The sequence below is a fragment of the Acomys minous genome (assembly GCF_964271855.1).
Source record: "Acomys minous genome assembly, chromosome: 7".
In the NCBI taxonomy this organism is placed as follows: Eukaryota; Metazoa; Chordata; class Mammalia; order Rodentia; family Muridae; genus Acomys; species Acomys minous.
In genome coordinates this window covers 212,819-225,102 of record NC_140488.1, presented here as the reverse complement: position 1 = coordinate 225,102, position 12,284 = coordinate 212,819, and the positions used below count along the sequence as shown (strand labels likewise).

Sequence of the window (12,284 nt, the reverse complement as noted above, 5' to 3'; positions counted from 1 at the left end):
ACTTTTGTTTCACAGAAAAAAAAATCATTTTAAAAGTTGGGAACAAAGATGATAAACCAACTTGGAAAACCAGATACACAATGATGTATAGGGTTACCTCAATCTATGTAATATTTTCTATTATCATCCATTTACCTATAATTTCATTAATTCATTTTTCTTTACAGTCAAATAGTATTCCATTGTGAATATTTACCATATTTTCATTATTTATTCTTTGGTTACAGGACATTTAGGTTGTTTCTATTTCATAGCTATTGTGACTAGAGCAGCAATGAACATGGTTGAGCAAGAAATATCTGTGGAATAGGATGTTGAGTCCTGTGGATATATGCCAAAGCGTACTACAGCTGGATATGGTAGATTTGTTTTTACCTTTTTCAGGACTCTCCACACTGATTACAGAGAGGCTGGATCAGTTGGCAATTTCACAAAGAGTGAATGTGGGTTCCTTTTCCCCTAAATTCTCTCGGGCATTTGTTGTGGGTCATTTTATTGACTGGTCATTCTGACTGGAATAAGGTAAAATCTCAAAGTTTTTCTAAATTCACATTTCCTTAAACACTGGTTAGTTTTATGCTGTTACATAACCTAGAATGATTGGAGAAGAGGAAATCTCAACTGAAAAAAAAACCTCCATAAGATTGGTCTGTAGGCAAGTTTATGGGGGCTATTTCTTGCTTAATGATTGTTGTGGGAGGTGCCAGACCATTGTGGGTGGTACTACTTGAGGGTAGATAGGTAGGTATATAAGAAAACAAACTGAAGAAGCATGGAGGAGCAAGCCAGTAAGTAGCACTTATCCATGGCCTCTTCATCAGTTCCTGCTTCCAGATTCATGTATCGAGTTCCTGCCCTGATATTTCTTGATGGTGAACTATAAGATGTGAGATAAAATAAACCCGTTTATCTTCAAGTTACTTTTGGTCATGGTGTTTTATCAGAATAACAAAAACTCTAAGGTAGAAGACAAACATTTTTTGAGACATTTCTTAGCCACTGTTTTGTTGTTGTTGTTCTTTTGGGAGCTCTCTGTTCAGCTCTATAGTTCCATGCACTTTTAAGACTTGTGTTCTTTGTTTTCTTGACTGTTTTTTGAATTCTTTATCTATTCTGAATATTAATCATCTGTTAGATGTATAGACGGTAAAAATTCTCTCTCATTCTGATGCTTCCTTTTTACTTGATTGTTTATTTAGCTGTGCAGAAGTGTTTTAGTTATTTTTTAAAGTTTATCTATTCACTTTACATGTTGAATTCAACCACTTCCTTCCTCTCCTCTCCCACCTTGCCACCCTCTTCCCCCTCTCCCCCTCCTCTTCTCAGGAAAGTGGAGCTCCCCCATAATCACCCTCCCCAGCATATCAACTCACATCAGGACTGAGTATATTCTCTTCCGCTGAGGCTGTGCAAGGCAGCCATGACATGGGAAAGTGATTGAGTAGTAGGCAACATGGTCCATGTCAGAAACAACCCCCTCTCCACTTGCTAGAGGACCTACTTGAAGACCAAGCTGCCTGTTGGCTACATCTATGTATAGGGCCTTGGTCCTGCCCATGTATTGTCCTTGGTTGGAGCTTCAATCTCCACAAGCCCCTCTGGGCCCTGGTTAGTTGGCTTTGTTGGTCTTGTGGAGCTCCTGTCCCCTCTGAGTCCTTCTTTCCTTCCCCCGACTCTTCCACAAGACCTTCTGAAGTCCCCATAATGTTTGGTTCTGGGTCTCTGCATCCATCAACCGCTGGGTGGAGCCACCCAGAGGACAGCTACGCTAGGCTCATGTTTGTAAGCATAGCAGAGTATCATTAATAGTGTCAGGAGTTGGCTCTTTACTGAGGGGTGAGTCTCAGGTTGGGCCAGGCATTGGTTAGACAGTCCCTTAATCTCTGCTCCCTCTTTATCCCTGAATTTCTTGTAGGCAGGGTAAATTTTGGGTTAAAGATTTTGTGGGTGTGTTGGTATTCCCCTCCCTCTACTAGGAGTCCTGCCTGGCTAGGAGATGGCCACTTCAGTCTCCATGTCCCCCATTGCTAGAAGTCTCAGCTAGAGTCATCTCCATAGCCTCTCAGGAGCCTACTCTGTCACAGGTCTCCAGCATGCCTCAGAGATGGCCCCCACTTTGGTTTCCCTTCCCTCTCCCAGCCCTCTCACCTCCCATCCCCATTCTTCCCACATCTGATCCCCACCCTCATTTCCTTCCCTATACCACCCATCTCTTAGCTATTTCTCCTGTCTATTTTTTTCCCTTCTGTGTGAGACTCAAGCAGCCTCCTTTGCTACTTAGTTTCTTTGGGTCTGTGAACTGTAGTATGTTTATCCTGTATTATATGATTAATATCCACTTATAAGTATCTTTCTGTATCTGGGTTACCTCACTCAGGATAATCTCTTCTAGTTCTATCAAACATCTAGGTTGTTTCCCGATTCTGGCCACTACAAATAAGGCTGCTATGAACATAGTTGGGCAAATGCCCTTGTTGTATGGTGGAGCATCTTTCAGGTATATGCCCAGGAGTGGAAGAGCTGGGTCTTGAGGTAGCCCTATTCCCAATTTTCTGAGAAAGCGCCATATTGATTTCCAAAGTGGTTGTATAAGTTTGCACTCCCACTAGCAATGGAGGAGTGTTCTCCTTGTTCCACATCGCCAGCATATGCTGGCACTTGAATTTTTGATCTTAGCCATTCTGGTGAGTTTAAGATGGAATCTGAGGGTGCATTTCTCTGATGACTAAAGACACTGAGTATTTCTTTAAGTGTTTCTTCGCCGTTAGATATTCCTCTGTTGAGAAGTCTTGGTTTATCTTGGTAGCCCATTTTTGGTACCCCATTTTTAATTGGATTATTTGGTTTACTGGTATTTAACTTAAGTTCTTTATATATTTTGGATATTAGCCTTCGTCTGATGTAGGGTTGATGAAGATCTTTTCCCAATCTGTAGGCTGCCATCTTGTTCTATTGATAGTGTTCTTTGCCTTACAGAAGCTTTTTTAGTTTCATGAGGTCTCATTTATTAATTGATGATCTTAGTGCCTGAGCTGTTGGTGTTTTGGTCAGGAAGCTGTCTTCTGTGCCAGTGAGTTCCAGACTTTTCTCCCACTTTTTCTTCTAATAGATTTAATGTGTCTGGTTTTATGTTGAGGTTTTTGATACACTTGGACATTACTTTTGTGCAGGGTGATAGATATGGATCTACTTGCATTTTTCTACATGCAGACATCCAGTTAGGCCAGCATCATTTGTTGCAGATGCTTTCTTTTTTCCATTGTATGGTTTTGGCTTTTTATCAAAAAGCAAGTGTCTATAGAAATGTGGGTTTATTTCTGTGTCTTTGATTCAATTCCATTGATAATGTCATTGTTTCTATGCCAGTTCCATGCAGTTTTTACTACTATTGCTGTGTAGTATATCTTGAAATCAGGGGAGGTAATACCTATAGAAGTTTTTATTGTACAGAATTCTTTTTGCTATCCTAAGTTTTTAATTTTCTATATAAAGATGAGAATTGCTCTTTCAAGGTCTATAAAGAATTGTGTTGGAATATTGGTGAGAATTGCATTGAAGCTGTAGATGGCTTTTGGTAAGATGGCCATTTTTACTATAGTAATCCTATCTACCCATGAACATGGGAGATCTTTTCATCTTCTGATATCTTCTTCAATTTCTTTCTACAAAGGCTTGAAGTTCTTGTCTTACAGGTCTTAAATATTCTTGTATATTTTAGTTTTATGAGCTCCCACTTGTCAATTGTTGGCCTTAATTCCTGGGTAACTGGAGTCCTATTCAGAAATTCCTTTTCTACATTGACATCATATAGAGTATTGCCTATTTTTTATTCTAATAGTTTGAGTGTTTCAGGTTTCATATTGGGTTTTTAAAAAATCTATTTGGGATTTGTATTTTGGCAAGATGATAGATATGGGTCTAGGGAAATAGCAAGGTGCAAGTGATTTCAAAGGGGGGAGTATGGGGTAAAACAGGGAAGGTTTAATTGTCATCAAAGAGATCAATTTAGAAAGAGAGAGTAAAAGAAATAAATAATGTTGGAAATATCAATTGGTTATCCAATACTAAATGGCTATCCCTGAGAACATACATACAAGTAACATTGTAAAGACTGAGAATATTTTATTTACATATATGCATACAACAACTACTAATTTAAAAAGGAAGCTATGAGTTTGAAAGAGGGAGTGAAGGAATATATGGGTGGGGGTTGGAGGGAGGAAAGGGAAGGGAGAAATGATGAAAAAATAAAAGAAAAACAAAATTTGAATGCCTTAAGAAATCTTACTGTAATTTATCCACCTAAAATGACACATAGCACATATCAATCTATGTGTATACATAGAAATATATAGTTTAAACAAAGTTATCCTATTTGGGATAACAATATTCCTCCCAAGAGACATTGACTAACAAAAATCCCAGTACCAGACATGAGAAATCTCCTTTGGAGTTGTTTGTCAGGGATGCCCAAGAAATTCCCAACACAATATAGGGTATTCTTTTTGCTTTTAGTTGCCTTCCTGAGGATGAGAATAAGTCTCTATTGCTGAAGATACCATGTACTTTAGACATAAGGTGCTATGCAAGCTTTCAAGGGAGGGAATCAATCAATAGTTCTATCATGTTATTACATCCATGAAACATGAGAATGATCATGATGGCACAATAGCCTTAAGGGTACAATAGTGACACATATCTTTGTTGTAACCAACAGCTTTTGAATTGTATTTAAGGCTTGCTCAACAGGAGGCAAATCATAGCTGTCACTGGAAATTTAGTCAACTACTCAAGGTTATTGTGGTCATGGATCTTAGAGGAGAACCTACTATTACCCCTTTACTAAAGCAACAGAATTCCTAACTATGTTCTAAATATTATTGATATACCCACAGGTAAGTGTAGCTCTCACACTATTACAAAACAAAAACAAAAGAAAAAACTTCTTTTTGCAACAGATAGAAACTATTACAGAAAAGCACAACCAGTCAAAATGCAGAGAAAAATGATCATGGGATGCCCAATCCCAGTTGATACATACACAATACAATTCCTGTACCTAAAGGCTCAGGCACCATTGCAGAAGAGGTGAGAGGAGGCAGAAAAGCTGTAAGAGCCAGAAGACCAAGAAATTTGCTGTGAGATTATGCCATCTATATAGTGTCGCCTCTTATTCACAGGGAAACTTTGCCCATGATACCTCAACAATATGGCTTCCTAACTAAGACTTGAAGAAGTAAAACAGCATTAGATATACTAACATGGAAGAGGGAAATATTCATGGGTTCCTAACCCTAAACAAAGAAGTATAGGCAACTAAAGAATGCTGAGAGCAGGTGAAATACTTTTCTTCATGGATGAGCTGCTTAATTGGTTTATCCAATACTAAGTGGTTGTCTAGTACTAGAATCATATACATACGAATAACACTGGACAGCTGAGCAGGTTGTAGTTCTATATTCAGGTGTGTGTGTTAGTTAGCATTTAATTTGGGGCTCACTGTTCCAGGGAGTTAAAGCCCATGATCATCATGGTAGGAGGCATGGCACCAGGCAGGAAGTATGTTGCTAAGAATTTACATCTTTATGCACAAACACAACACAACACACACACACACACACACACACACAACACACACACACACACACACACACACACACACACACACACACAGAGAGAGAGAGAGAGAGAGAGAGAGAGAGAGAGAGAGAGAGAGAGAGAATGAGAACGAGAACTAGGTAATTAGGAATGGCTAGGCTTTTAAAAATCTCAAATTACACCCCAATAACACACTTCCTCCAACAAAGCCACATCCTGAATCCTTCCTAAGCAGTTGCACCAACTGGGGACCAAGTATTCAAATTAAATTAGCCTATGGGGTGGGCATTCTCATTCAAACTAGCACATTGCTTATGTAATAATGACAAAAAAGGTTGTGGCTTCAATTGGGGTGAGGTACAGCAGAGCAATTAAAGGCAGAAAAGGAAGAGGAAACCGTAATTTTATTTTACTATAAAATTTAATAGCAATTTAATGAAATGTAAAAAAATATACCACAAAGTAAAGCAAGCAATAAATATAAGGAAAGACAAAGACATAAAATCAAGAAGAATATAAAACAAATACAATTAAAACAAGAAATTTCTAATTATATTGAACTTCCTGTAAAACTTCTGCACTTGGGTTATTTAGTAGCCACTTAAAAATGTTTAATCCAGAAGAGAAGTAGACTTTGTGGTCTGTAGGTGATAAAAGCAACAAAATGGAGGAAGTCATTTGGAAGGATTATCTTAAGTATGAAAGCCTTGAGGAACAGTAATTATTTCATTATAAAACTCATTACTATTTATAACAAACATCAATAAAATTTATATTAAAATACATTGAGATTACATTTCACTTCATTAAGAGTAACTAATCAAGAAAACAAGATTCTAGCATGAAATAGGGAGAGGTTCATGAACTCCTAGCCTTAACTGAAGAGCTATGGACAACTGATGGTTTCTAGGTGAGGAAGAGTCAGTTTTCTTTAATGGTGTGGTTCTTGGCTCTGCTCCAGTGGATGCCTCTGCTACAAGAGTATATGAACAACACAAATTTGAGTTAAAGCCATGAAAATGGGTTGTAGGGAGTTAGGGGTGGATCATGGAGGAGTTGGAAGTGATAAAAATCTAAAGCATTAATATAGTGATATTTTAAAAAGAGAAAATAACAAATGTGGTGAGGATGAGTGAAAAAGGAGCTCTCATAACTATAGCTTGGAATGTAGATTAGTACAGCCACTATGAAAATCATTGTGGAGGCTCCTCAAAAAACTAAAATACAGAAACTACCATATAATCTAGTTATATCAGAAAGACTAATATGGTATGCATTTGCTTATATGTGGACATTATCTGTTAATTCAATGATAACCAAACTATAATCCATACAACCAAAGAGGAGGACGACAGAGGGAATATGGAGAGACATGGCTAAAATTAAGAGCCATTTGAGGGGTAGTATAGAAACCTAATGCAGTAGAAACGTCATATATATATGTGTGTGTGTGTGTGTGTGTGTATGTGTGTGTGTGTGTGTGATCTAGAGGAAATTGGGGGAGACAAATCCAACTGGCCATCTCTTGTCAACAAATAAAGCGTCCAGTACTGGGAATGGGTTATACCAAATTGAGTTGTTAGCCAAAGGGGTCTCATGGGAATCCACAAACAACCCAGGCTGTTGCCTAGACAATAAATAGGTGGTTCTCCATAAACTGACAGCATTGAGGTTAACACCTACAGAACTCTTTGAACATGGAGAAGCTGAGCTGATGCCTACATAGAGCCTTCACATCTACTAACTAGTGCTCACGGTACTGGAAAGTACTCTGCATGCTACCAAATGAGAAAAATAAACACTAGCCCAGCTACAACACCTCTCATCTACAATGGTGTCCTGCTTGAAAGATAAGCTAAGGCAATGGTGGCAACAAGCTTGTGGGGGTAACCAACCAATATCTTATTTGACTTAAGGTCCACACCACAAAATGGAACCCATACCAGATACTGCTTGGATGACCAAGAACCAGGGACTAGACAGCCCAGGACCTAGGGTAAAACCAAATATTATTGTTCTACTGAAATAATGTAGCAAAAAATTACTCCAAATGACATTCTTCTATACTAATAGATCAGTGCCTTATTTAGCCATCATCAGAGATGCTTACTCTTACAGCAGATGGGAACAAATACAGAGACCCACTGTCAGACAATATGCAGAGAGTGAGAGACCTTGGAACACTCAGCCCTAAAGGGGATGTCTCCATCAAAGTCCTCCCCTCAGGATTCAAGGAACACTGTAGAAGAGGAGGCAGAAATAATTTAAGAGCCAGAATAGATGGAGGCTACCAAGAAAACAAGTCCCTCTAAATTAACATGATCAAAACACATATAGATTCAAAGAACCTGAGATAGCACATATCCTGCATGGGTCTGCACCAGGTCCTTTATGTATGTATTATGGCTTTCCTTGCAGAAGAGGAGACAGAAAGAGTGTAAGAGCCAGAGGAGATGGAGGACACCAATGGCAATAAGGCCTTCTAAATCAATAAGACTGGTGCACATACGAGCTCACAGAGGATGAGGCAGCACACACGGGGCCTGCATGTGTCTGCACCAGATGAGGTCCTAGGGCTGAAAGGAGAAGTGGGCACATGTCCCCATTCCTAACCCCACTTGACAACGACTTGCAAATAAGAAATTAGTTTGTTCCAAGGGACTCTCACTGGGCAAACAAACTACTCTTAAGGGTTAGGCTGCATGCCCAGGAGTAGATGAGCAACAGAAAAAGAGCTCACTGGCATCTTTGGAGGCTTTTTGTCTCATAATGTTATCTTAGAGATTTTTAAAAATTTTATCTTATGTTTAATTTTTATTTTATTTTATTTATATATTTTATCTCCTCTTTTACCCTACAGGTCCTTTGTAGGCTTCAATTTAATGTTTTTTATGGGATCCCTGAGTTTAGGAACAAATGAGTCTCTGCGTCTGTATCCAGTTCTTGTGTCTTTTCTTGGGCTTCTTTCCTTCTCTTTTGTTCTATTCTGATGTGTTAGTCTTTATTTTAATTTTTATTAATATCCCTTAGAAACCTATTTGTTTCCTAATGAGAGACAGAAAGGAGGTGGGTAGATAGGAGGGGTGGTGGGAGGAACTGGGATGTTCAGAGGAAGTAAAAGCATAACCAGGATATATTGTGAGAAAAAAAATTATTTTCAGTAAAAATAAAATAAAATAAAATAATATCTAATTATATCACTCCTGAGAATATATTCAAAGGAACTAAGTCAGAGTACCACAGTGATAGTTGCAGATCTGTGTTTACTGTCACAAAATTCACAGCACCAGACTTACAAAATATGCCTAGCTACCTATCAACAGAGGAGTGGAAAGAAATTCTCTCTCTCTCTCTCTCTCTCTCTCTCTCTCCCCGTCTCCGTCTCTCTCTCTCTCTCTCTCTCTCTCTCTCTGTCTCTCTCTCTCTCTCTCTGTCTCTCTCTCTCTCTCTCTCTCTCTCTCTCTCTCTCTCTCTCTCTCTCTCTCTCTCTTCTCTCTCACACACACACACACACACAAACACACTGTTACATATAAATGTTTTAAGCTTTTAAATAGAATGGAAAAATGTTACCTGTTGGAAAATGGCTGGAACTAGAGATCAACATGTTATGGAAAGTAAGTCAGTGCCACAAAAACAAGTATTATATGTTTTATTGAACATGAAGTAGATTAGGAGAAAAAAAGACCTGAAACTGAAAGGAGGCCTACTAGGGATAATAAAACAGAAAGGGAGAAGGGAGTGTACATAGGTAAGAACAATAGAAGGGATGAATATGATTGAAGTATATTATATCAGAATGGGTAGAACCATCATGAGACCCCTCCTTACACATAATGTATTCTAATAATAATATTGAAAAGCTATTAAATGTATATTTTAAAAAGGATTAGCTATAAAAGGATATAGAAACAAGAAACACACACAAAGGAAAAGAGAATACTGAGTCTAGGCAAATATATAATTTAGAGAATTAATAAAAAGCTGACTGATAAGAAGTCAACATGTATAGAAAGGCTAAAGATAGAGGAGAATCTCCAAGGGAAGATGACACCAGAGCAAAGGTGGCTTTATAAAATATAGGCATGTAACAATGAAGATGATAGTGGTGATTACAATAACTAAAATGGTAATTACAACTAATTCTCACTGAATATTTAGTATGTATTGAGCAGAATAGTAAGTGCTTTAAATTTATTGCATAATTTAATCTCTTATCAATATTAATGGGTAGATTACATTGCTAATCTCATTTTACAGATGAATATATAGAAGCTTGGAGAGTTTAGCTTACATGTTCAACATCAAAAAGCTAATAATACATTTTCAGACTGGGTTGCAGATCAAGATGTCACAGCCTTAACTCTTTACTACTATTACTATGCCGCAAATCTACTCACTCTTTACAATTCACTAGAAAGGTAAAAAATAAACATAGTTTATCTCTGGTGTTAGTCATAGAATGTGCATACATGTGCATGCCATAGTACATGTATGGAGGCTAAAAGGAAACTTGTGGGGATTGGTTCTCCCATTCTACCACATAAATGTCCCAGGGACTGAAATCAGGTCACCAGGTTTGGTGAAAAGTATCTTAATCAGGTGAGTCATTTCATTGGCCCAAAATATTTTAAAGATACAAACTCTTCAAATAAACTAATGTAACAGTAATCACTCTCTTCTACTATCTTTTTTTTTTTTTTTGAGACAGGGTCTCTCTGTGTATCCCTGGCTGTCCTGGACTCACTGTGTAGATCAGGCTGGCCTTGAGCTCACAGATATCTGCTTGACAATGCCAGGTTCCCTACTATCTTTTTTTACTCCATATGTACATGTAAATCATTTTAGTAATATCATTGTCTCAGCCCCAAAATCTGTATGCAGAAACAAGATAAATAACCACAAAGTAACAACCATAGAGGCCTCTAATAAGTAGCAAACAGTAAGGAATCTGAATATAGTATATGACATCTGTGGCTCATAGCTACTAATTTCCTATGAAAAATTTGTATTTTAGTCATTTCTCCTCTCCCCCTTTTTGTAGGATTTAGTCTTTTTAATACCATCCTAATAACAGCAGTGTTTGTAGGACTGACACATTTGCTATAATCTAGTAACTGAATATAAGAAAATATAAAAATTTAAAAGTTAAATTCTTTTAAAAAAATATTTATTATGTATACAGTGCTCTGCCTGCATGTACACCTGCAGGCCAGCAGAGGGCACCAGATCTCATTATAGATGGTTGTGAGCCACCATGTGGTTACTGGGAATTGAACTCAGGACCTCTGGAAGAGCAGGCGGTGTGCTTAACCTCTGAGCCATCTCTCATAAATTCTTATTGTATAGCCCAGGCTGTCTCTCTGAAATCAGTAAGATCTACCTACCACTACCTCCCGAGTGCTGGAATTCAAGACCTGTGCCACCATGCCTGGTCTGCCAAAGTGTAATTTCTAACGCTTATAGTTAGCTAACTTTTTTGGTGAGTTATAATTACTTTGAGAAAATATTATAGCCTTATGTAGTGGCTTGGAATACTTAGAAGGACTGTTCAAGAATAGGCTACATAGTGAGTTCTAGTTCTAGGTCAGAGCATCCAGGGCTACAGCATAAGCCAGGGTCTGTCTTTTCCCACATGTATAGGTGTTATATTTTAAACACAAATTTTATTCCTAAAAGTGTAATGAAGGTTGAACTAGAATATTTTAAAATGACTGTTTCCAGCAGAATAGAGAGAATCATGAAAGTTCACAGTAAGTAGGTATAACTTTCATTGAAACAGAATAGAAAACAATTAAACTATTCAAGACCATCAACTAGAAGGACACTACACTGGAAAGTATAATATACTTACCCACAAAAAAAATATACTTACCCACAGGGCTCTTGAAAGTAGGTTGTGTCAGTATGCCTATCTAGAGCTAGCTTGGTATATGCAGTATCACCTCTGGAAAAATCTGAAGTGAAATACCACATCCTTCCATAGATGGTTTCTCTGCCAAATAAAATCAAGAAGAAACCATTAGATATTTGTAAATTTCTTCCACTCTTGAGCTGGGCAGTGGTGGCGCACGCCTTTAATCCCAGCACTAGGGAGGCACACGCAGGCGGATCTCTGTGAGTTCGAGGCCACCCTGGTCTACAGAGCGAATCCAGGACAGTCAGGGCTACACAGAAAAACCCTGTCTCAAAAACCAAACCAACAAGCCAAACAAAACCCCAAACAACAACAAAATCTTGAAAATTCTGCCACCAATTGACACTCTAGGAAAATGAACTGAAGCCCATCAAAACATTAAACATTCTAAAAGCTCAAGGATCTTGCATATTGTTTATATGACTATGTTAATAGTCTCCTCATTCAAGGCTATTCCCTATGTTTACTTTTCTTTTATAGAAATAATTATGTGGCTGCTTTTAGTGACAATTTCAACTGATTTATATAACAACTACCATCTTTCATTAATATTAATATTTTTCAACAATAGTCCTTTTCTAATATATTAGATAATGTAATAACCAAGGGTGACAGAAGAGTTCCCACATTATTTATTATTCAAAAGGAAATGTTTTTTCTTTTGAAATAAAACTTCCCAAGATTTCTCAATTGTTTGCTTAGTTGTTTTCTTTACTTGATAGCCTTGAAATTGTGTTTCAAACAGAATGGCTCACAAACCCTGATTATG

General features: G+C 37.7%; 1 protein-coding gene across 1 annotated transcript in view; it reads right to left on the bottom strand.

The window, feature by feature from the left end:
- Positions 1-12,284, bottom strand: part of TMLHE (trimethyllysine hydroxylase, epsilon) — a 78,053-nt gene that overhangs the window by 10,574 nt on the left and 55,195 nt on the right. Inside the window, exon 5 of the mRNA XM_084788653.1 lies at positions 11,474-11,593. Within this exon, the coding sequence (XP_084644779.1) occupies positions 11,474-11,593 (120 nt within the window). The remainder of the gene's footprint in view (positions 1-11,473; positions 11,594-12,284) is intronic.